The 24,063-nt window shown below is 45.3% G+C and overlaps 2 protein-coding genes and 2 non-coding genes across 5 annotated transcripts; 1 reads left to right on the forward strand and 3 right to left on the reverse strand.

The window, feature by feature from the left end:
• Positions 1–19: 19 nt before the first annotated feature.
• ACAT2 (acetyl-CoA acetyltransferase 2) lies at positions 20–13,021 on the forward strand. 2 transcript variants are annotated; one of them, XM_045865839.2, is made up of 9 exons: positions 20–176; positions 713–847; positions 3,510–3,691; positions 5,209–5,326; positions 9,689–9,832; positions 10,695–10,817; positions 11,413–11,567; positions 12,102–12,212; positions 12,621–13,021. In XM_045865839.2, exons 1-9 carry the CDS (start codon positions 122–124, stop codon positions 12,789–12,791), a joined length of 1,194 nt encoding a protein of 397 aa, XP_045721795.2. In that variant the 5' UTR covers positions 20–121; the 3' UTR covers positions 12,792–13,021. The 2 variants fall into 2 exon arrangements, with proteins under 2 accessions (XP_045721795.2, XP_054361603.2); XM_054505628.2 differs by lacking the exon at positions 20–176 and adding an exon at positions 1,054–1,254 and having other exon boundaries at positions 707–847.
• On the reverse strand, positions 12,929–23,863 carry TCP1 (t-complex 1). Its single transcript, XM_045865838.3, has 12 exons — positions 23,615–23,863; positions 22,711–22,796; positions 22,388–22,516; positions 20,463–20,560; positions 19,970–20,080; positions 19,479–19,660; positions 18,964–19,090; positions 15,001–15,176; positions 14,508–14,631; positions 14,011–14,203; positions 13,710–13,873; positions 12,929–13,231 (listed from the first exon to the last, which is right to left on the reverse strand). The coding sequence occupies exons 1-12, from the start codon at positions 23,676–23,678 to the stop codon at positions 13,015–13,017; spliced, it is 1,671 nt and encodes a 556-aa protein (XP_045721794.1). The 5' UTR covers positions 23,679–23,863; the 3' UTR covers positions 12,929–13,014.
• Positions 14,323–14,452, reverse strand: LOC123838080 (small nucleolar RNA SNORA20). Its single transcript, XR_006789415.1, has one exon. It is a non-coding gene; the product is annotated as a small nucleolar RNA SNORA20 (small nucleolar RNA).
• LOC123838085 (small nucleolar RNA SNORA29) lies at positions 20,166–20,305 on the reverse strand. Its single transcript, XR_006789419.1, has one exon. It is a non-coding gene; the product is annotated as a small nucleolar RNA SNORA29 (small nucleolar RNA).
• Positions 23,864–24,063: the final 200 nt, after the last annotated feature.

The raw sequence follows: 24,063 nt of genomic DNA on the forward strand, positions 1-24,063 counted from the left end.
GGAGGCGGGGCGGCCTGCGGCTCCGCCCCCCGGCGCGGCCTGTCAGCGGCCGAGCGAGGTTTTGCCTCACTCGCCCGCCGCGCCAGGCCGGCAGCAGCTCGAGAAGTGGTCGTGCGGCAGGATGAGTGCAGGCTCTGATCCCGTGGTCATCGTCTCTGCGGCTCGGACCGCCATAGGTAAGTGGCCGGCGGCGGTCCAGCCGCGGGGACCCCGGAACCCCTGGGGTGCCCCGGAACCGGCACTCCGCGCCTTCTCGGGCCTGCCGGCCGGCAGCCCCACCCCATCCTCGCCCGCTGAGGCCTACTCCGCCTCGCGTGCTCCGATTGGGTCCCCGGGTAGAACCACCGTGCCGCCCTGCCTTCCCATTGGCTGGCGAAGGTAGGCGCTCTCTTTCGAGTCCTCTGGTTGGCCAGCTCCTGGAGGAACCATGTCGGCCCGTGGCCGCAGGGGCGGGGTCGCTGGGTGGTCCGAGCGGGGCCGCGCTGGCGAATGGAGGATTGCTGAGAGTTGCCGTGCGGTGCTTAGCGCTGTGGAGATTTCACAGCCCTTGGGCGCGCGGGACTGTGGACCCCTTTTGTTAGGGAAGCGTGGGCCGAGCGCATCTGCTGGCGCTTGGGAAATGGATGCGTGGGTTTCCCGCGGGTCCGCTCCGTGCCCGCTCGAGCCGCGCTGGGCGCCGTGCTCATCGCCCGAGCTTCCCCTTCTTCCCTAGGCTCCTTCAATGGTGCCTTAGCCTCCGTCCCTGCCCATGACCTGGGCGCGACCGTCATCAAAGAAGTCCTGAAGAGAGCCGCCGTGGCTCCCGAAGAGGTGTCGGAGGTCATATTTGGACACGTCTTGGCAGCAGGTAATTCCTCAGAGGTCCCGGCGGAGGTCAGGGTCATTGGAAGCCGCCCATCGACGCCCCCCTCACCCCTCCCGCTCCCGAAACTGAAGTTCTTAACTCCGGAGGTCTGCTCACGGAGTTCCCGCTGTCGGGGTTCTTCCTGCTGCCCCCCTGCCAAGCCCCCGTCACTGGCTACTGTCCAGCCTAACGCCGTGCGACTTTCCTAGGCGTCTTCTGATGAACCTGGACTAGGCCACCGTCCTCCACGGCCTTCTTCGTTCTTTAGAACCAGGCCCAGCACACCCATCAAGAGTACACACGGCCCTCCATACGCCCCTAAAGTGCCACACATCTAGCCCAAATGTGTGAATTCCTCCTTTGTGCCCTGCACTGTGCCAGGTGCTGGCGACAGGGCTCCAACAACACAGGTGAGGTCCTTGCCCCGGGCCCCATAAGGCTCACCTCCTGCTCCTCACAGGGCTGTCACTCCCTGGGTGGGGACAGGTGAGTCACCAAGAGTGCTCCAGTCTCACTTCTGGTTCCCACTGAGTTTATAGACCAGTGACCGCTGACAATTCCTGGTTATTAATAACTAGATTCATGAGGGGCACTCCCCCTGCTTGTGTTCCCTCTCTCACTGTGTCTCCCTCTGTCAAATAAATAAATAAAATCTCAAAACAACAACAACAAACACACAACTAGATTCATGCTCACTCAGTAGCATAAATTCTAATTGTTCCTAGCGGTAATTGGTAATGCTCACTTACAACCAACTTTTGTCCTTACCCTGTCTGAGACCTGGCCCATTTTTTGTTATATTCACTTGATAGTTTTGTAGTTGCAATTCCCGATTATCCTTTCTCAAATTGTCCTTAGGGGCCATAAAGTTGGAGCCTACCACTTTGTCATGACTCTCAAGGGCTTTAAAATATGTAATATTCTCAGACTGGCTGCCTTCAGCCCACATCCTCCTTCCTTCCCAGACCCACGATTCAGACTTAGTTGCCATAGGGTCCGTCATGCTGGTTTCTCTGTTATCTCTTCCACATCTGTCCTCTCTAGTATCTCCACATAATTAAAATACAAATAATAGCTATGTTCATTGAGGACCTGCTGAATGCTGGGCCTTTAAAGCACTCTGCTTAGTGCTTTCATTGCTTTATTGAATCCTCTCCGTAAGTCCGTTGAATCGTATTATCTGTTCTGCAAATGATTAAATGAGATTTTCAGGGGCACAGTTTGAAGTGCAGCTAGTATTTGAACCCTCACCTGTCCGGCTCCTTAAGCCTACGTGCCCTCCACAATCCTGTAAAAATACTACCTGGGCACCTGCTGTGCTCCAGGCACTATTCTTTCCACTAGGGATAAGCAGTGTTCATATCAGATAGAAATCCTCATTCTCATGGAACTCATACTCTGCTAAATGCCAGGCTATTAGTTAATTATGTGTAACACTCATTTCTTACCTTGAAGATGGGGGTTATGAATAGACATATAATATTTTTATGAAGGAGTTATTTACTTAAATGCATATGTAATTAATTGTAGCTTCAAAAGCAGGAGCCTTAAATAATGTCTTTTTTTTATTAACTAACATGCTATGAGTTTAATTCAGAGGTATTTTGATTCCTTTTTTTTTTTTAAGATTTATTTATTTGAGAGAGAGAGTGTGTGTGCATGAGCACGGGGAGGGGCTGAGGGAGAGAGAGAATCTTCAATCAGACTGCTTGCTGAGCTTGGAGCTCGCCTTGAGGTTCAATCCCAGGGCCCTGAGATCATGACCTGAGCCAGAATCAAGAGCCAGCTGCCTAACCAACTGAGCCACTCAGGTGCTCCTCGTTCTTTTTAATAATTTCTCCTGTATCTGTTTTCACTCTCAGTCTCAGGGCTACCAGTCTAATCCCAGATAAAGAACATTGTGATGAATATAATCTCTAAATTTTTGTCTGTGACCCATGTGCTGGTTTTTGCTAACAAACTCACTGAGGAAAGGTACTAGGTGTGGGTGTATCTGAAATTGGCAGCAGAGTGACCACTGTATAAGTATTGATCCTTTGATAATAGACAATGGGTACTGAGAATATTTGAAACTTTCCACTCCATTCTCTTCCCTGCTACGATTATATGTGTAATGTATTTCTTCCCATTCCCTGAAGGAAGTCCCCACAGTTGAATTATAGAAAGGTATTTGTCAGTTCTGATTTTGTACATGTCTTGTTACATAACCGGTTAACCATGTGTGATGAATATCAAGGAAGGGAAGAAGTTTTCCTCTTTAACCCTCTTACCATGCTAGATGTCTTAAGCCATGATCATGGAAGCTCATAGCCCTAGTTAGAAACATGAATAATGCCCAAGTTCTGCCCTGTGTTTAGAAGAGAGTGTGCTTATTCAAGCTCTGTCAAAAGATCACCAGAAGAACATTTCCTTCTTATGATATTAATAACTTCCTTGTGGAAAAGAAAGCTTATGTCCACAAGCAAAGGATAATCCATATTCAGGGGCTAGAGTGGCAAGTATAGAGTGGACATGGGCCTTTTCTGTCTGGTTGGGAGTGTGGCTTGGTTCAGCTTGACTGGGAAGTGACAGGAGCCCAGTTGTTAATCTAATATCTGTGCACTTTGATCTAAATATTTTGCCCTTCTCCTTGATTACTGTGAGGTCTCTGTGTTCCCTCTGCCAGGTTGTGGGCAGAATCCTGTTCGACAAGCCAGTGTGGGTGCAGGAATCCCTTACTCGGTTCCAGCATGGAGCTGCCAAATGGTCTGTGGGTCAGGCCTAAAAGCCGTGTGCCTTGCAGCCCAGTCAGTAGGGATAGGAGACTCCAGCATTGTGGTTGCAGGAGGCATGGAAAGTATGAGCAAGGTAAGGCCTCTGGAGAGTTGGCTGTCACTCACCTCTCACTAATAAACTCATGTCCGTGCCATAGCGGAGTAAACTGACCCATAGAAGAGCTGAAACCAAACCGTAAACCCTGAAAAAATGGATTCAACTTTGAATCCCTATCTGGATGGTTTTATTTTTATTTTTTAAAAGATTTTATTTATTTATTTGAGAGAGAGTGAGAGCATGAGCTGGGGGGGGAGGGGAGGGACAAAAGAAGAGGAAGAAGTAGGCTCCCCACTGAGCAGGGAGCCTGACACGGGGCTTGATCCCAGGATTCTGGGATTGTGACCTGAGCCCAAGGCAGACACTTAACTGACTGAGCCACCCAGGTGTCCCTCTACCTGGTTGTTAATTCGTCTTCCAAGTTGCATGGGAGATCCAGGTTGTAGAAAAAGCCCATCAGCCAGTGTGATTGGAACAGAATATACTTTTTTCTAAAATGTTACCAAAGCATAAAATATTTTCTGAATTAAACCTATAACATTAGTCAGTTGGTATCCTTCATCTCAAATTTTTTTCTCATTGTGGGGAAAAGTCAAAAGCAGATGTTTTCACTTACTGTCCTGCACTTGACGAGGAGGACCCCAGGGACCCAATTTAGTTGACCTTTTGGAAGCATAGAATGTGGAAAAGAGGACCAGGCGGGATTTGTTTCACCAAGGTCCAGCCCTCAAATTGGCACGGCAGTGAAAAGGAAAAAGTATATCCCCTGCTTCCTACAGGCAGTTCGGGGTCTGACCTGGGGATCCCCTAGACAGAGGCTGATTCTGCTCAGCAATTGCTGAGGCCCAGGAGGAGGTAAGTTGAAGGTACTAAACAGGATCAGAGTGACTGAAGGGACTGCACCAGTGTCTGTGTGGTACTTCACAAGGTGCTTTTATACATAACCGTCACAATAGCCCTCAGAGGGTAGGTGGTATCATTCCCAATTTACAGATCAGGAAACTGAGGCCCAGAGCCAGAATTCAAATAGAGATCTTCTGACTCCCAAATGTTTCCATCCTATTATAGCTGCTGTTGAATTGGTAGGAGTTAAGAAGCTCCCCACCCAGAAATCCCTTCCCATTAGTTAATTAGGCAACCTGATTATTCTCATTATAGGCATTATGTCTTTTATCAAAATAAGTGACACACTGTTAGCATCATTTATGCTTTTAGATGAGCTCCTCATTTAACAGATAACTTGTTGCCTCTTTGGAAAGAATAAATGAGGTCCTTAAGGAAATAGGACACAGAATGGAGAGATTTGGCGGTAAATGGAAATAGGTAGGTAGGAGAGTAACAGCTTCTCAGGAGTAGGCAGGATAGAGTAGTCTTCTGATTCCAAGGGTCTTCAGGCCCCAGACCCTGGGTGGGGAAGAGGGTGGGCCAGAATTGTGGGTCACAGAGGGGGGTCTAGGTGAAGACTGAGGAACCACTGGATAGTTTTGGGTGGGATCCTAAGGAGAGGACTAGTGTCAAACAATCCTAAATCCATTTGTATTTCTTGTTTCCAGGCTCCTCACTTGATTCATTTGAGGGCAGGAGTCAAGATTGGGGAAATGCCACTGGCCGACAGCATACTCTGTGACGGGCTTACTGACGCATTCCACAGCTACCACATGGGCATTACAGGTAAGGCAGACACAGCCGAAAACAGACCAAGGGCGGAAAGGTTTACAAGAGATCCTATAATTGTCAGCTTTGCAGGTGCTCTCTGCTCTTGAAGGGCAGCGACCATGTCCTGATCATTCTGCATCACAGATGGCAGGGCTCCTTCCGCTTTGCTGAGCCCAACTGAGGAAATAGCATGTCCCCCCCGCTGTGACTCCTTGACCTTTGCAGGTTAGAGGTGGGCGGGGCTCCCGAGCTCTGAGCAATCTCCCATTTTACTGTGGGAAGAAACGAGGGCCCACGAACCGCGGTTGTGTGGCCAAGGCGGTTATCAGAGATGACCGGGTACTTCTCGTGCCTCACGCTGCCTTTGTGCTGTGCCACCCGGCCTGCCTTAGTCGCCTGCGGTCCAGGTGAACCAGCGGAGCAGCCAGAAAATCCAACGAGCTCCTGTCTTTCCCACTTTTGGAACGTAAAACTCAAGAACAGAAGGAACATTTCATTGTAGAGTTAGTTGAAGAAACAAGCCCTGAGAGGTTACACACCCTTAAATGTAGGTGGCAGTGGCTCTGGGTCTAGGAGAAGTAGAAGTCAGACGGAAGTCAGATGAGAAAGTGGGGGAAAGAGCAAGAGTCTAAGCAGAGGGGACAGTGTGTGTCCAGGCAGAGGAGCAGTGAGGAGCTAAGGCGTCTTGGCCCCCGTGAGCTACAGCAGCAGCAGGGATGGCTAGAGAGTGTGGCCACACGCCGGCAGCCTCTGTGTGCGCCGGGCCGGGGTCTTCCTGGTCGTCGAGGCCAGGCCAGGGGTTCTCGAAGTGTGTTACAACAGCTGACTGTCTCAACGTCACCAGAGGCTGTCCCTGAAAATCCAGCTCCCAAGCCCTTTCTGAGGTGTTACGGGCGGAATTACGACCTTCCAAAAGTCCTATGTTGAAGCCCAAACCGCAGGACCTCAGAACGTGACTGTATTTGGAGTTAGGGCCTTTTAAGGAGTAATTAAGTTAAAACGAGACCTTTACCGTGGCCCCAAATGCCGTCTAACTGCGTCCTTGTAAGAAGAGGACGAAATACGGGAGATGTGAGCCCGGGAGAAAGACCGTGTGCGGACTTGGCGAGAAGGCGGCTGGGAGCGAGGCCTCAGGAGAAAACAGACCTGCTCACACCTTGATCGGAGATGAGAAAATAAATTTCTGTTGCGTTTAAAAAAAAAGACTCAGGCCATGATGTAGTAATTAGTAAAGACTAGACTCTCTAATATAGACAAATATAAAAATGGTCAAAATATATCAAGCTACAGTTTTCTTTTTTTTTTTTTAAAGATTTTATTTATTTATTTGAGAGAGAGCACATGAGAGGGGGTAGGGTCAGAGGGAGAAGCAGGCTCCTCGCTGAGCAGGGAGCCCGATGCGGGACTCGATCTAGGGACTCCAGGATCATGACCTGAGCCGAAGGCAGTCACTTAACCAACTGAGCCACCCAGGCGCCCCAAGCTACTGTTTTCAAATACTGACCAACAATCATATAAGCCTGAGATTCTGTTTTTTTTTTACACGCTGCTGGGGCCCTTATTTGTGAGGACCTTCCAGAACCCTCCACATTCCCACTCAAGGCTCAGCCCCCAGCACCCCACAGCTCGGCCTCTTGCAGGCTCCTGGCAGGGGGTGTCTGGAACAATCCAAATTAGCAGCCACCCCCCACTCCCCTTCTCTCTGCTTCTGGACAAAGGCTGTCACTCTGGGGAAGGTCCTGCATGTTCTCCACAGTGATGCAGGCATCTCCAGTGGGCGTGGCCTCAGGAGCAGGTTGTGGGGGACGGTTGCCAGGAACTGCTCCCACTCTCTTGCTGGTACCTCCTCTGCTCCTGGAGGGCTTGTTCTAGCAAGGGTAGATGCATTCCTTCCACACAGTCAGGGCTTCCCCACGGAGCCTCCGTCTGATGCCTATCAGCTCTTTCCTCCTGTCAGCCTTGGGAAACCCTGCCTCCTAGATTTATATAGAGGAACATGTTCCTCCGTTTCTGGTGTTCGAGCTCCCCAAGGACAAGGTACTGGGAGTCTAACTGGGCTTGGAACGGCTCCACCAACTTGGTGCAGACCAGGATCCTGTGCTGTCAGATCCATGCTGAGCCCCCAGGGTCATTCGGGATTGAGTCATGTCACACAGCCACAGCCTGCTGAATGTTCTCAGTGTGCCCATGTCCGGATCTTGGCCCAGGGGAAGTAATAGACCCCAGGTTTGGGCAACATCCGAAAAAGTTGAGAGAGCTGTTTGAAGATTCCTGTCAGGGCACTGGGGCCTCAAGTTCCCTCTTTCTGCCCCACAGAATCCCGTGATGAGGGAGGGGCAGGTTAGCAGAGCACCTCGCTTTCCCCCACCCAGAGCAATTTGTTGCCCTTCTTCTGGGGTCCCCTCCCCAGGGGGCTGCTCTAGGGCTCCCCTGGACGAGAGTGGGGGACTTGCCCACACCAACCCCACCTCTACCTCAAATGCAGTCAGTTGCAAGACTGAGATTCTTTTTTTTTTTTTTTTAAAGTAGGCTCCACACCCGGCGTGGAGCCCAGCGTGGGTCTTAAACTCATGACTCTGACATCGAGACCTGAGCTGAGATCAAGAGTCGGATGCTTAACCGACTAAGCTACCCAGGCGCCCCGAGATTCTTGAAAGAAGGGAAAACTCCACTCTCACTGACTTTCTACCTGGGGGGATGGTGGCCATTGAACTGGGGAGGCCGAGGTCAGAGTTTGGAGCTGCTGAGATTCCTGGAGTTTGAGGGGCAGAGTACTGGAGAGAACGAAGCTAGGAAAGGAGCTCCAGAAATCTCCATAAGGGTTCCCTCATCTCTTGGGTCAAATACTCAGCTATGCATGTGTAGGACAACACCCTACCAGGTCCAGTAGAAACAGCTGCTAGGGAGTTGTGAATTGATTACTTGGAGACATAGGAGTTCTGACCATGCAGAGTAGAAACTTCACTGAACCCACTGGACACTCCATTGACATCTCAGAAAGACCACAGTTTAGGGGCAGGGTTCCTCTAGCCCCAGAGTAAAGACTACTCTAGACACAAACTAATAAGCTTAAAAAAATAAGCTTCAAAAGGATCCAGATGATCTGCCAGTATGTTAGTGGGAATGAAACTCAGTATGCTTGCTAAAGATAATAAAATCCAGATGTTCAACAGTATAGCAACTGTGTAATGTTCAGGATGCAATAAGAAAATCAGGAATGTGAAAAGTAGTGGGTGAAATTGGATGAGGAAGAAGACATTTCTTCATAATGTCAAAATAACTTCCCGTAACTTCCTGATTAATTATAAATGGAGGGACACCTGAGTGGCTCAGTCAGTTAAGCATCTGTCTTTGGCTCAGGTCATGAGGGTCCTGGGATCGAGCCCCACGTCTGGCTCCCTGCTCAGCGGGGAGTCTGCTTCTCCCTTTCCCTCTGCCCCTCCCCCTGTTTGTGCTCTCTCTCTCTCTCACTTGCTCTCTCAAATAAATAAAAATTTTTAAAAAATTATAAATGGAAAAATAGTAACTTTACAGTGTAGAGACACTTTAACCAAGTGATCAAAGCTCACACCACCTGAGATAAACTAATATCACAAGTATCCTGATAAGATTCACTGAGAAGGTCATGTCAGTGGGATACCTGCTTTTCTGCAAAATCTTAATCTAATCTTGAGGAAATCTGAAACCTAAATTGGAGACATTTGATAAAAGAACTGGCCCCTGCTCCTCAAAAATATCAAGGTGAAGAAACACAAAGACAGTGTGAGGAACTGTTCCAATAAAAGGACACTAAAGAGATTGCCAGTGAAGTGCAAGGCGTGATCCTGGACTGAACATACAAATTAGCCACAAAGGACATCCCTGAGACACAAGGTGAAACTGGAATATGGACCAAGAATTAGATAATAGGCCTGTGTCAGTGTTAAATTTCCTGATTTTGAGAGCTGTGCTTATGTAAGAAAATGGCCATTTGGGGGAAATATACAACGAAATTAAAATTTAGGGATAAAGAGGCATGATTATAACTTTTTCTCAGATGGTTCAGAGAGAGAATGATGAAGTAAATGGGGTAGAAATATAAACAGTTGGTGAATCTGCATGAAGGACATTTCTGAAAGTCGACGGTTAAAAAGAAAGGAAAAGAGAAGGAAGGAAGCAAAGAAAAAAATGACTTCTTAAGAGTCGCTGCAGCCTCCCTGAATTCATCGCCCGTGGGAGGCCAGACGGCTGCAGAGCACTGTCTCAGCCTGTCAGCGGGCCTGCTTGGCGGGGGGGGGCGGGTGCAGTGCTCGGTTTCAGGTGAAAAACCTGAGCTACTAAAAGCCAGTTCCTGAAAATGTTTGTCTTTTGCTTTATTACTATTATTTTCTTTCACAGCTGAAAATGTAGCCAAAAAATGGCAAGTGAGCAGAGAAGATCAGGACAAGTTTGCAGTTCTGTCCCAGAACAGGACAGAAAGTGCGCAGAAAGCTGGCTATTTTGACAAAGAGATTATACCAGTTTTCGTATCTTCTAGAAAAGGTGAGTATATAGATTGTAATGGTTTGAACATTGGCGTGCCTATTTATAGGTAAGAGTAATACTCCAAGAAATAATACACAGGAATGTCTATACATCGTGTCTTAGTTATGTCTTTTGGGTTGCAAAGAAAAGATTGATCTTGGATACGCCTGAAAATGGCAGGGTGGGGGTCTTGTTTATGGGGTGCTGGGGGCTAAAGAACATGGGACACTGTGTCAGCACCGAGCACCCCTGGTCCCAGAGTGTGCACACCGTTCTGTAGATGGAGCAGGTTTTGTGTGAGAAACTGGAGCATTGGCTCATGGTCGTTAGGAGGCAACAGTGACGTTTTGCCCCTCCAGGCTCAGTCTCCTCAGAACATCCATTACTTCCTGTATGTGTCTGTATACATTTCATATTTCATGAGGGTGCATGTTTTGGGGTCCTTTGCTGTTATCTAATATGGAATGCTCCGGTCAAAGAGCTGTTACTGAAAACTGTTCTGTTGCCCGTAAGTGCCATCGCTTATGTCCAACCCTTAGGAGAGTGCCTTTGACGTTCCCTCATCATGTCGGTTGTAACCAGCAAGTCCTACGCCCCACACCTTAGCCACCTTTTGCACGAAGAACTGCCTTCCTCAGAAGGGGCTGTGGATGTGGAAAACACTCAAAGTATCTCATGAGGACAGTGCTTATGAAATGTTTGAACATGCAACTTTTTTATGTGTGCTTTCCTGTTGGAATGCAAGTATTTTTTAATAAATTTTTAAATAAACCTTTCCAAATCTGAAGCCTCACGCATCATGTTCGAGAACTCCGCCATTCCTAATACATTCACGGCCATCTCTGTACTAATTTTGGTTAATTCATCTTCCTTTGCTCAGGTCTTACTGAAGTGAAAGCAGATGAATTTCCTCGCCATGGGACCAACATAGAAGCCGTATCAAAGTTAAAGCCTTACTTTCTTACAGATGGAACAGGGACAGTCACCCCAGCTAATGCTTCAGGTTAGATTTCCCAAAGGGCAGTTGGGGGAATACCATCTTCTGCTAGGTCTACCAAATTAATGCCTTTTTCATTTCATTTATTATTTATGTACAAATTATGCTAAGACCTTTAGTTGCTTGAAGGGAAGATGTAGTTTCTCGTATTTGATCATTACTTATCATCGCCCTATTTTCGACTTAACCTATGTATTAAAGAATGAATTTGACTTCCTGACATCCTAACTAGACATACAAATGAAAAAGCAAACTAGGGAACCAAAGTTTCATCTCCTACCTTGATGCTTTTCCGAAACCAGAAACTCCCAATGCCTTATGTGAGAGCAAGGCTCTTTCTCCCATTTCTTCTCATTACTCTTCCCTCCCCCAGTCTTGTAAGCTTTCCACTTCCTTTGGTTAGAATGTTGTGGTCAATTAGGTCATATTACCAAACTTCGCATTTCTAACTACACTGTAAAACAGGAATTATGGCACGTGACTTTGCCAAGATGTATTAAGAATAATTGGACGCATGTGTCCAGGTGTTAGAGAAAGTAGACACAGGTACAGAACTCAAATTAATGAGCATTTCAGAAATGAAGACGTTCGTATTTTACAGGAATAAATGATGGTGCTGCAGCTGTGGTTCTTATGAAGAAGTCAGAGGCTGCGAATCGAGGGCTCACACCGTTAGCACAGATAGTTTCCTGGTCACAAGTAGGTGTGGAACCTTCCATTATGGGGACAGGACCAATTCCAGCGATAAAGCAAGCTGTGAGTTTAATTCTGAATGTTAGCACCTGTTCTTTGTTGGTAGAACGAACCTCTTTGGGACCAGACCAACACCCTGTAGTTCCCTTTTCAGTTCCGCCTCTTAAACCTTGGCTCAGATCCTCTCCACTCCAAAATGCCAAGGTTGAGCTTTTGTTTATTCCGATCCTATTTCATTTGCTTTGTTTCTCTTGTATGAAAGCCTTCCCATTAGCCTTCAATGAGCTTATTCATGTAGTTTTATCTCTATAGTCTCCTTCCCTGCCAAAAACAGCCGAGAACATTTGGATCGTAACGCTTTTTAGCGGAACTGATGAATCACCTAGATCATCTCACCTACGCTTAACGTGTTACTGGCTTCAAAACTTTTTTTTAGAATCCAGAGGAATGTTTTATCCATAGTCTTAGAATTGGTATCACTAGGTTCATGTGGGAACCCTTAAGAGATCCTTTAATATCACAGTCTGTTGTTCTAGTATCTACAAGAAAGATTCCACCTGGGTTTTTAGACCTCTGTTCCATTACTCTTTCCCTTAGGTTGCAAAAGCAGGTTGGTCCCTGGAGGATGTGGACATATTTGAGATCAACGAAGCTTTTGCAGCCCTCTCTGTTGCAGTAACTAAAGAACTGGGATTAAAACCAGAGAAGGTAAGCCTGAGCAGGCAGTCCCCAGGACAGCAGGCAGGTGAACATTTGCAATGCAAATTTGATTGTAAACAGCAAAACCTAGGTACACAGAGCTCCACAGTGTGGCAGGTACTGGCCGTCTCGTTAACTGGGCGGACACTGGGAAGCTCCTGCTGGGATTGGTTATTTTATTGCTTCCCAGGGTGAAACCCCTGGACTCCACTCACTTTTGACACAAACAGAGCATTGTGACTCTTCTAAACTGGTAAGGTAGGGTGGATGTCACATGGGTATAAAGTTCCTAAGCAGTTAAAATAAAAGTGGAATTTGAAAGGACAGTTTACTGGTGTAACATTAAAAGGGAAAAGATAATTTAGGATTTTTACCCTATGTCCAGAGAATAAATGGTATGTATCCTTTCCCTCTTAGGTCAACATTCAAGGAGGGGCTATAGCCTTGGGCCACCCTCTTGGAGCATCTGGCTGTCGGATTCTTGTTACCCTGTTACACACGATGGAGCGGATGGGTGGACACCGTGGTGTTGCTGCCCTGTGCATCGGGGGTGGGATGGGCATAGCCATGTGTGTTCAAAGAGGATGAAATTGCTTAACAATTAATCATGCCTAAACTCAACTGGAACCTAATCTCTTTTTAAACTAAAAAGGTACTAAATTACAGTATGTGAAATCACAGGACCAAAGTGAGGATGGAAAACATCTTTCGTAAGAACCCAAGGCTTGACAGCTTGTTATTTTTTAATGTGTAATACTCGAGGAACAAGAGAAGTGCATCCAACATTGTTATAAATAAAAGAGAAAGCAGATCAGTCATCAAGGGCTCCCGAGTGAACGGCATCTTCGTAACCTCCATGCTTGTCATCTTTGCTCTCAGGGTGTAATTTGATGAGATCATCAATTCGAAGAATGGTAATTGCAGCTTCTGTTGCAAACTTCAAACTCTTTACTTTCACTATGGTTGGTTCAAACACCCCTGCTTGTTTGTTGTCTCGAGGTTTACCATTAACCAAATCAAGGCCAATCCTGCAATTAAAAAAAAACAAACGATAAACGGGTTCTTATATAATGTAGACCAATCCCATTCCAGCTCTTTAAATCTGGCCACTCCACTCAAATGTTCATCTTGGAAAATGTTGGGACCTTATGGTAGACCTCTAAGACTACAGTAGCTGATGACAAGTAATGAGAAGTACTGAAGGAGTTGTAGAAAGGTTAGAGGATAGTACAAATACTGTTTCTAAACATCATTTAACATCTTAAACAGGGACAGCTTCAGAAGATTCAGATCACCCCAAAACAATCCCCCTCTGCCTCTGGGACCCTTGTATAGGTACAGGGACTACCCAGAGAAGCAGGAAGAGATTTGGAAATCAGAGATGCTAACTAAAATACACCCACACTAATACAATCACTAGCTATCACCTTTCTTGAATTTAAAACAAAGCTAAACTACCACATAGAATACACGGATGACCATGAAAGAGACAAACTGTATGCTTACCATTTTAGATTTTTGCGTTCTGGGTTAACTTGAGCCTCATTATGGAAAGCTCTTAACTTTGCAACCAGATCTGTGGAGTCTTGGGCAGCATTAACTGCCAGTGTGTTGGGAATAACAAGAAGAGATCTTGCAAACTCCGCGATAGCAAGCTGTTCCCGAGACCCCTGAGAAGAAAGACAACGAGCTGTCTTCACAAAACCCACAGCAGCAGTGCCGGCCTCAGAGAAGGCCTTAGCAACCAAGTGCCAGGGATGGTGTCCCGTGCCCTTCTTGAAAAAGACACATTATTAGATCTTCTTACCATGCTGGTTGCGTAGTTCTCAAGGTATATGGAAAGGGCTGCTTCTACAGCACCCCCACCTGGCACCACAGATTTCGACTCCAAAACTCTCTTCACCACACAAAGAGCATCATGTAAAGAGCGCTCCATCTCGTCACACATGAAATCATTTGCCCCACGTAAGATAATTGATGCAGATGTACGAGCCTTAGTGCTATTCAAAAAAATAAAGAATTCTGACATCAGTACTTTTATAAAATAAATCTACACAGAAATTCACTGTAAGCACCTTAACTGAATCCTGCTCACACAGTTCATTCAGACACAGAGCAGCAGTGTCTGGGCTGCGCAGAGGAGATGAAATGGTCACTCCACCTCCATTAACCACGGCCTAACATTGTTCTCTCCCATGCGTATAACCGCTCCTATCACTGAAAGACTAGAGCAGCAAATCAATGGGAAGGTGATCTACTCACTAATAAAATCTGTACAGCTTTGTAATTTAGAAAGCAGCTTACTTTTTGATCAAGATCAGCTCATCATCACAAATTCTCTCCTGTACCACCTCTTCTGCTTGTCCCAGCATCGAAGCTTCAAAAGTTTCTTCTCCTTCCAAATTGGCCAGGGTTGACAGAACAGTTGCTATTAAAATGATGACAAAGATCTGTAAACATGGTTTTCCAATGAATGTTTTCCTATCCTGTCTTAAATTCAGAAACATTTATGATAAAAGCAATGTATAGGTGCAAATTTAAGGTTTGCAGTCAGGCATCAGACAAACCGCTGTCCTTTTATCCTAACGTGGAACTATGTCATTTTGAGGTAAAGAAATTCAGTCAGTTAAAGAACTTTTCCAGTAACATGACAAGTGGCTCTGTAAGATGTATCTGCAGCACAAAGCATTAAGGGAGTAAGTAAAAACTTTGTTTTTGAAGCTGCTCAGTGAGAACATCCCAACATAAAGAGACACGCTGGTGACACACCGCAGCTGGGAGCCAACAGAAGCCCTACCTCCAGAAGCTTTAGCGATGCGTTTGAGGTCCTTTTTTAAAACTCTTCTAACTGCCATAGCTCCTGTCTCCACAAAATACTTCAGACACATGTCGTCAATTCCACCGGTGGTTAGAATAACGTTGGCACCAGTAGCCAGGATCTTCTGGATCCGCTCCTTGGTGATATCAGATTCTCTACAAAGATATGATAACCCAAAGTTATCTTTTGTGTTGTTAATCTAGTTCTATCTTCCATCAAGTACTTTCCACAAAATAAGTGCACATTAAATTACATCAAACATTCCCTTCTGTGACCAAAATTTAAATCAATTTACAGAAAAGTTCAAATAATTTAAAATTATCACTTGTCTCCCCCACCCAGTGGGAGTTCCTAACCAAACACTGTGGTCAGGAAGGGAAGGGTGTGTCAACCATGCTCTGAAAAAGTGTTACTACAATGGAATGCAGAGATGGTGAGAGGCCAGACTCCAGCCTGCCAGGTGAGACAACGAAAGCCTGAAAGTCTGGAGTTAAGAGGGGTGCAGCATTGAAATGGCCAGTAGGACCAGAAAACGGAAAACCTTTTGTAGGGATGCTAGAGTGTGGACTGTTAGTTAGCAAGTTTAATATTTTTAAATAAGAGTATTATCAAATCTGTCTTCAAAAGGATCCCCTGACGTCAGGGTGGAGACTGCACTGGCAAGATGGAGGAGTGAGGTAAGGAGGTGGTAAATGGAGATCAAAGACCATGTCTGATGAGAACAGATGGTCCGAACAGAAGTCTCAGTTTATAGCTGAGGTGATGGGGAGGGTCAGTCAATGGTTCCTGGGCTAAAATGGTGCAGGATGAGAAAGAGTTCAGTTTTCAAGAGGTGCATCTGACGCCCCTGTGTTCTTCACGCAAGCCTGCCAAGAGGCAGGCAGACACAGGACGGAAATCATAAGCAAGCTATGTATGGGGAAGGGAAACAGATTTGAAGAAGGCAAAATACCAATCACTGAAATAATCTCACTTACCATTCAAAGAATTTTTTTTCCCCCCTAAGGTTTTTATTTATTTGACAGAGGGAAAGACAGCCAGAGAGGGAACACAAGCATGGGGAGTGGGAGAGGGAGAAGCAGGCTTCCCGCGGAGCAGGGAGCCTGATGCGGGGCTCGATCCCAGGACCCTGGGATCATGACCTGAGCCGAAGGCAGACGCTCAACGACTGAGCCACCCAGGCGCCCCACCATTCAAAGAATTTTTAAAGTAAAATGAATTCAAGATGAACCTCAAATTAACCTCCCTGAGAATACTGAGCTAGATGCCACACTGTGGGCAGGAGCTGCGAAGCCAAGCACATCCTTCAGGCTCTAACTTTAGAGCTTACAGTCTGAGTCCTACAAACACACAAAACCATGCTAAGGCCCAGGAAGATCAAGTACAGAACTCAGGGTAGAGTAGAATTTAGATCCAAGGAGAAAGAAAAGCTGCTTTGAGAGACTGACCAGCTAAAAAATAAGTAAAAAATTAACCAGTCAAAACCAGTAGGCTGAGAGTATGTCACAGGCAGAGGGAAGAACCTTACTAAGGACCAGCAGGGTAAGAGTTTGGAGGATCTTAGTTCCAGGTGTGGCCAGACCACAGCGAAAAAAACATGTAAGAAATTAAAATCTATCCAGAGCAATGGGAAACCTACAAAAAGCTCTGCCCTTGGAAGTGATGAGGTCAACGTGGCTGCTGTGTGGAAAACAGTCTGGGAGAGGGGACAAGAGTGAAACCCAGGTTGGGGCGCCTGGGTGGCTCAGTCGTTAAGCGTCTGCCTTCGGCTCAGGTCATGATCCCAGGGTCCTGGGATGGAGCCCTACATCGGGCTCCCTGCTCCGCAGGAAGCCTGCTTCTCCCTCTCCCACTCCCCCTGCTTGTGTTCCCTCTCTCACTGTGTCTGTCAAGTAAATAAATAAATAAAAATTTTTAAAAAAAGAGCGTGAAACCCAGGTGACCAGCTTGGCTTGGCTGCCTCTACAACAGCCTTGGCAAGAGATTTGATTAGAGATTAGGAGACAGAAAGGCACGAGGTACAAAGAGGAGTTAAGAATATTTCCTAGTTTTCTCCAAGGGCAAAAAACGGCACTAAAACGGCAAAAGTAGATTTATGGGTACCACCCTAAGTTCAGTTTTAAACATTGACTTTGGGATGCATAAGAAGTGTTCATAGGTGTCTGGAGCTCAGACAAACAGATTTGGAAGTCTCCAACACAAATAGTATCTGAAGTCCTAGGAGTGACAAGGAGTTATCCCGGGGACAGCAGAGCAGACCCCGGGGCTGCCCAGGCAGACAAATACAGACAGGGAAGTATCACAAAGCCACTCACCACCTCTCCCAAGTGTTCCAAGGGAGTAGTCAACCAGCTGGATAAAGGTCAAATGAAGATTCAAAGTGTCTAGTGAATTTTACCCTAGGCACCACTAGTGACTTTAGCAAATGGTCCTCCACTGGAGAACAGAACAGAACTGAGAACATGAGAAATAAAGTATCAGAAAACAGTTTTTATATAAAAAACTTGGGACATCCAGCTGTGAAGAGATGGGGAAGGATAGGGGGTACCGGGAGCAGACGGCTTTTATTTCTGGTTAAGAGAGCTACAAAGGGGCTGCAACTGGAATTTAGAAAAGGAAAGGAATAGAACTAGTAACGGAAGATGCAGCTTGAGAACACTTAAACTAGAGGAATTTGGTGGAAGAAAGGACAATTTCAGTTTATCGGGAAGAAAAAAAGTACATATGCAGATCTAAAAGGAGACAGCATGCCTGACTCTTGGCAAAGATTTCTTGTAGGTTTGGGTCAATTACTGTTTATTTTTTAACAAACCAACTAACCATTAAAAAAAATATGTGAACGATACGGGTCAAGTGGAAGCAGGCAGTCAAACTGAACTCTAGCTCTCTAGCACGCTAACCAGTCCATAACCATGTAGTATCCCCTAGCACCTGGTGTACAGCAAGCATGCAATCAACGCTATACTGCTTATCTGAGGAATTACATTCTTGGATGTATCTTTAATGTTAATCACACACAGAATCAAAATTTTCATAGTACTTTTATCACCGAATCTATCTTAAAACACCAAGCCACCACCATTTTCTAACTTTCCAGCAGAAGTTTGACTTCGGTTAAAAATTAATTTTTCGGGATGCCCGGGTGGCTCAGTCGGTTAAACATGTGCCTTCACCTCAGGTCATGATCCCAGGGTTCTGGGATCAAGGCCCGCATCGGGTTCCTTGCTCAGCAGGGAGCTTACTTCTCCCTCTGCCTCGCCCCCTGCTCATCCCCCCACCCTCTCAAATAAAAAAAAAACCACAAGCTTATTTACTTATTTTCTTTCTTCATTTATTTGACACAGAGAGAGAGAGAGAGAGCACGAGCACACAAGCAGGGGAAATGACAGGCAGAGGGAGAGGGAGAAGCAAGCTCCTCACTGAGCAGGGAGCCTGATGCAGGACTCAATCCCAGGACCCCGGGATCACAACCCGAGCCGAAGGCAGACACTCAACCAACTGAGCCACCCAGGCGTCCCCAAAATAACCAAGTTTAAAAAAAATAAATAAAAATTAATTTTTCAAGTCCTCCAAGACACCCACACTTAAGATAATCCAGTTGCATCATCACCATTCTCTGCTACCTGGCAACTGGTTGATTACTTGCTGTTACCTAGGAAGTGTAACATTCCTTGTTTTTATTTTTTTTTTAAAAAAGATTGCATGGGGGGGCAGGGGGCAGCAGAGGGACAGGCAGACTCCCTGCTGAGCACAGAGCCCATAAGGGGGCTCCATCTCAGCACTGAGATCACGACCTGAGTCCAAGTCAGATGTTTAACTGACTGAGCCACCCAGGTGCCCCACTCCTTGTTTTTAGTATACTTTTTTTACTGTCACCTGCTCTAAAAGAAGTATAACTTACAAACACCTCTTTCAAAGGTCAAAAATAAACTCTCAACATACCTCTGTCTAATCTGGTCCAGTTTCTCAGGGTCTGTAATAACCACTTGTACACCAAGCTTCATTTTTGTTTTCTGCAGGCTGAAGTCAAGGCAAGCAATTTTTGCATTAACTATTCTTTTGGTCATGCCTATAATTGAACATATTAAATTCTTTTGTAAGAACTGTAACAATGTTACAATTTAAAAATACAGCTATTCTTAAAGCAGGATAAAAGTAGTGAGAAATATTAAATTATACTATCCTTAAAGACAGAAATTTACATTTTTATTACATTTAACCCTACAAATTTTTATGGCCTCTACCCATGTACTTTGTTTAACTTGCATTTTTCCTAAGTTTTATGTGCTTAAGTTACACAAGCGAAACTGAAAACCTAGATGTACAATTTCCTTTTCCCCTGGGCTTTCCTAAAGAACAGTAAGTGCTAGTCTTGGATAGCTCACCTAAAGGACGTATATAGTATGTAGTCCACAAAAAGCAAATTTTAGCCTTTAGTATCAAATCCTAAGCCTTACCCTGGGATCCCACCACACAGTTGAGTGCATAGCCATTGATGAGCATACTCTCCATCTGACTTCTCCCATGGGCTTTCAGAACATTAACGGAATTGACTGGATAGCGAGGCTGGCCTCTTACGTCTGTGTATTTAACTGCAAGTACAGCATCTACTACCATATTGGCAAAAAAATCACCACTTCTAAGCCAAAAGTTAAGGAGAACAAGAGACATGGAATGGACAATGGGTGCACACAAAAATCAAGGGAATTCAAAGGCACTTCTTTTAGCAATCTCATCAAAGAAACAAGCATTAATTATGCCATCAAAATACTGGAGTACTATTTATCATTGCTTGCAATTCATATTACTATGACACTTTATTATCTCTCCCCCTAGAAAAGCAAGGAAGGGAGCAAATAATTTTAATACAGTTATCACTCAGCACAAAAACTAACCAAGATCTTGCTTTCAAAAAAGCCTAAACTTGATTGAACCATCACAAGGATACATTCCAATGATTTTGGAAGACATCGATGTCTTAGCGGCATTGATCAGGCAATCTCTTCCAAGTTCATCTGTGTTAATAATTAGATTTTCACTGATGTATCGTACTGCCTCCCTGTTTGAAGTGTGTGGGAGAAAACATTTATAAATTCACTACTCAAGCTTTTTTGTTTTATCACTGTCAAAATGTGTTAGGCACCAATTTTCTGTTTGGCCATTTCATATAGGAGGAGGACACAAATAAATCCTCCCTCTTCAGATCATGGCAGTCTTAATATATCCCATAAGCATAGCCACCAAAATCTATTATTGGGAGAAAATGTGGTAGTCAAATGGGAAAAAAAAACACCACACTACCCTACTTCTTACTTCAAGTATTACTATAGAACAGCATTTTTTCAAAATAAAATTTAGTCATTAACATTTCAACAACACAAACTGTTTACAACTATAACATCACATACTGTAAAATTTTCTCTGAATGCAAACAAGCTTACTTGCAAGCAAGTCGATAGCCACTAATAACTGATGTGGGATGAATTTTCTGTTTGACTAGTTCATCTGCATTTTTAAGAAGTTCTGCTGCAATAATAACCTGTTGAGAAAACATTCATCGCTCTTAGTCTGACAACATGTGCAATGTGTATGTAAAAACAACACTAAAATGATTAGCTTTATCAACCAGAATGCTTATGATGGTAAATAACTGTTTACTGGGAATCTGAAAAAAAAAAAAAAAAAAATAACTGTACAGTTTTTTTTTTTGAGAGGAGAAGAGAGAATCTTAAGCAGGAGGCATGGAGCTGACAAGGGGCTAGATCTCACAACCCTGAGATCATGACCTGAGTCAATTAACCGACTGCACCACCCAGGTGCCCCTTACAGTGTTTTATATGCGAATGGCCAAAGGCTGATAGGAGCCTGAAAACTGTTCTGGCTTACAAACCAGTTCTGCAGAACAATAGTAGAGAACTACACATCTACTACCTTTAAAGATTAAGTGCTCAACAGGAACCAACTGAAGACTTTACTACTCCTATGATCTATATTGTTTTAGATTATTACTTGGTTTATTTTAAAAACCATTCTTCTATGTGGTGTATACACACACACACACACACACAATGGAATATTAGTCATCATAAAAGAAAATCTTACCATGTGCAAGGGCATGGATAGAACTAGAGAGTATTATGCTAAGCCAAATAAGTCAATCAGAGAAAGACAATCATATGATTTCACTCATGTGGAATTTAAGATACAGAACAGGATCATAGGAGAAGGGAGGTTAAAACAAAATAAGGTGACAAAGAGAGGGAGAAAAACCATAAGAGACTCTTAATCTTAGGAAACAAACTGAAGGTTGCTGGAGGGGAGATGGTGGTGGGTGGGATGGGGTAACTGGGTGATGGACATTAAGGAGGGCATGTGATGTAATGAGCACTGGGGGTTATGTGCAACTGAGGAATCACTGAACTCTACTTCTGAAACTAATAACACACTGTGTGTTAATTAACTGAATTTAAATAAAATAAAAAAAAACATTCTTCTAAAGACATTAAAAAATCAAAACTCTGCTTCTTCTGGGGAAATTATAATCACTTTATTTTTAATAATATTGTAAACAAGTTACTTAGAAACTATTTTTGTTATTTCAGAAGAGGTAGATTCCATTTTTTCATGGTTTGAAGTTTAATCTAGAAATATAAACATTTTCCCCACAAACCACTGCCTGTTTTAGAGCAAACTATTATTTGCTCCTTACCAAGTAGTAGTGTTTCTATACTACAAAGCACACTACATCAGTTTGCTGGATGATCCTGAGAAGTTTGTATCATGTTATTTTTCATGTTTACTTTCTTGCACTCCCATTGTGAACTCTCAAGATTGCCCATTAGCATTTAATATAAAACATCTTTTTTTTTTTTTGGTTTAAAACCAGTAACATTCTTCCCCTAGCTAGCTATAAAGAGAAGATTTTTAGGAACTTCTAAGTTTCAGGTAGTGAGAGAAGAAAACTTTTTTTTTAACAAGGGGCTTGAACTCAGGACCCTGAGATCAAGAGTCAGACGTTAACTTACTGAGCCACCCAAGCAATACAGAAACAGAACTTTAAAAAAAAAAAAACCCTCTGTATGCGATGTATACATATTGTTGTAGCTGAAAAACTCATGAAACTTGTGAAAATCCACATTTAAAATGAGTCAACTATATTATCTCTACAAACTAGCCGTAAGTACTGATTTTCAAATTCTGTTTCTGAATCATTATGCCAGAAACAACTTCAATTTTCTCACTTTTAAGTATATAACTTATTTCTGACTCAGAAACAAATGACTTGGTTATGGCTTCACTTTGTCGCAAGTTCAATTATGGGAAAACAACTAATCTACAGCCATCTACCAGGTGACAAACTACCTACCACTGAGGTGGTTCCATCTCCCACTTCTTTGTCTTGCAGATCAGCTAGCTCACAAAGAACTTTAGCTGCAGGATGTTCTACCTCCAGTAACTTCAGGATGGTTGCACCGTCATTAGTAATGGTTACATCCTAAGAAATTTGCAGGGAAGAAAAAAGACAACACCATCACTGGCAAACACAGGGCATCCTTTAAATTAACACAAATCCATTATCACCTTTACCACACCTTCCAATACCAGCATTGTGATAAAAACAGAGAATTCACATAGCTAACTGCTTAAGCACTGTTATTTTCCTTTAAAGTAACAAACAGGTGTACTTACACCAATATCATCCACCAACATTTTATCCAAGCCAACTGGACCAAGAGAGCTTTTTACAATATTGGCAATGGAAGCCGCAGCCATGACTGTAGAAATGAAAAAAAAAAAATTAAATCCACTGCCCCAAATGCTAGCCATTCGAGCTTAAAGTGAGTAAATGACATCCAACAGCCTCCGGATTTCCCAAATCTACACATCTATCCTTAATTACTTAAAATAAGATGGGCAGGCATCCATACATTCAACGTGTACGCGCTCTCAAGAGGCTCAACAACAACAAATGCCTAATTCGTACCGTTTGCTAGGAAAAACCCACTTTAAGTACCACGTAGGCTAACGTTCAACTGAAATTTCCTCAACCAACCGCACCGTCAAAACCTGTCAGCGATGGGCGGGTAAGAATCGGAACCGGACACGGAGCACCCGGCATCTACTGCAGAGGCCAACCAATGGGGTACAAGGGGCAAGTCATCTGGACTGCGGCCATTCGTTCCTCAGCGAAACGAGCAATTAAGACTAGTCTCTGGCTAATGGTCCTAAAACGAGGCGCAAAGGTTGAGATACACGCTCATGCTGGTCACAATCGGAACCTGAGAGGCGCAGGGCACCCGGACCAAAGGGGACTCGAGGCGTGACCGGCACGTGTCCCTGCGGGGAGCTGGCTCTCCAGGCCCGGGAGCGCTTTTCTGGTTCCAGGGCCCGGGCACCCGCGGCCCACCACACGCAGCGGGACACATCCCCAAAACGTGCGGGGCTCTCCGGAATTCCTCGCCTGCGGGGAAAGGGCGCTGCCGCCCACCGCGAAGTGGCGGACCCCAGGCCCTCCCCCGGGAGAGAAAGGGAAGGCACCGCGCCCGCAGCCGCGCACCGCCGTGGGCCCGGCCCAGGCCTTGTTCGCCCTTACCGTTCTGGGAGCGGATCGCCTCCCCAGTGCTGCGGTCTCCGAACACCGACAAAGGCCCCTCCATCTTCGCGGCGGGGTACACGTCGAGTTTCACTCTCACTGCGGGAAACCAGCGTCTGGGTCCCTAGGCCCGGCGGCGGCGGCGGCGGCGGTGGCCGTGGCGGCTAAGGCGTGGAACCGGCCCGAGCGAGGCCGCGGGGACTGCTGGGAACACCGGTCCCCCCGCCCGGCCGCGGGGCAGGACGGGAACGAAAAAAGGGATGGGGGGAGCGAAAAGTGCGGAAGAGCAGGAAGGGAGGAGCCGGGAGGGGGCGGGCTCAGCATTTTCGCCCAATTAGAGAACGAATAAGAAGGGCGCGAGGGTAGGAGAACGGAAGTAAGGATCTTGCCCGGGAGAAGGAAGGAGGTGCTCGGCTGAAGCTTCTCCTCCCCTCGTCCAGGCACGGGTT

This window comes from Mirounga angustirostris, unplaced genomic scaffold (genome assembly GCF_029215605.1).
Source record: "Mirounga angustirostris isolate CCGP_5_RB_7025 unplaced genomic scaffold, mMirAng1.0.hap1 SCAF_8, whole genome shotgun sequence".
NCBI lineage: Eukaryota > Metazoa > Chordata > Mammalia > Carnivora > Phocidae > Mirounga > Mirounga angustirostris.

Coding starts and splice junctions, on each gene's coding strand:
- ACAT2 (XM_045865839.2), top strand. CDS start 122: ATGAGTGCAGGCTCTGATCCCGTGGTCATCGTCTCTGCGGCTCGGACC. Junction 3,692..5,208: donor GCATGGAAAGTATGAGCAAG/GTAAGGCCTCTG, acceptor TCTTGTTTCCAG/GCTCCTCACTTGATTCATTT. Junction 12,213..12,620: donor TGGGATTAAAACCAGAGAAG/GTAAGCCTGAGC, acceptor TTTCCCTCTTAG/GTCAACATTCAAGGAGGGGC.
- TCP1 (XM_045865838.3), bottom strand. CDS start 23,678: ATGGAGGGGCCTTTGTCGGTGTTCGGAGACCGCAGCACTGGGGAGGCG. Junction 19,661..19,969: donor TCTTCCAAAATCATTGGAAT/GTATCCTTGTGA, acceptor CTTTTGGCTTAG/AAGTGGTGATTTTTTTGCCA. Junction 15,177..18,963: donor CTGGACCAGATTAGACAGAG/GTATGTTGAGAG, acceptor ATATCTTTGTAG/AGAATCTGATATCACCAAGG.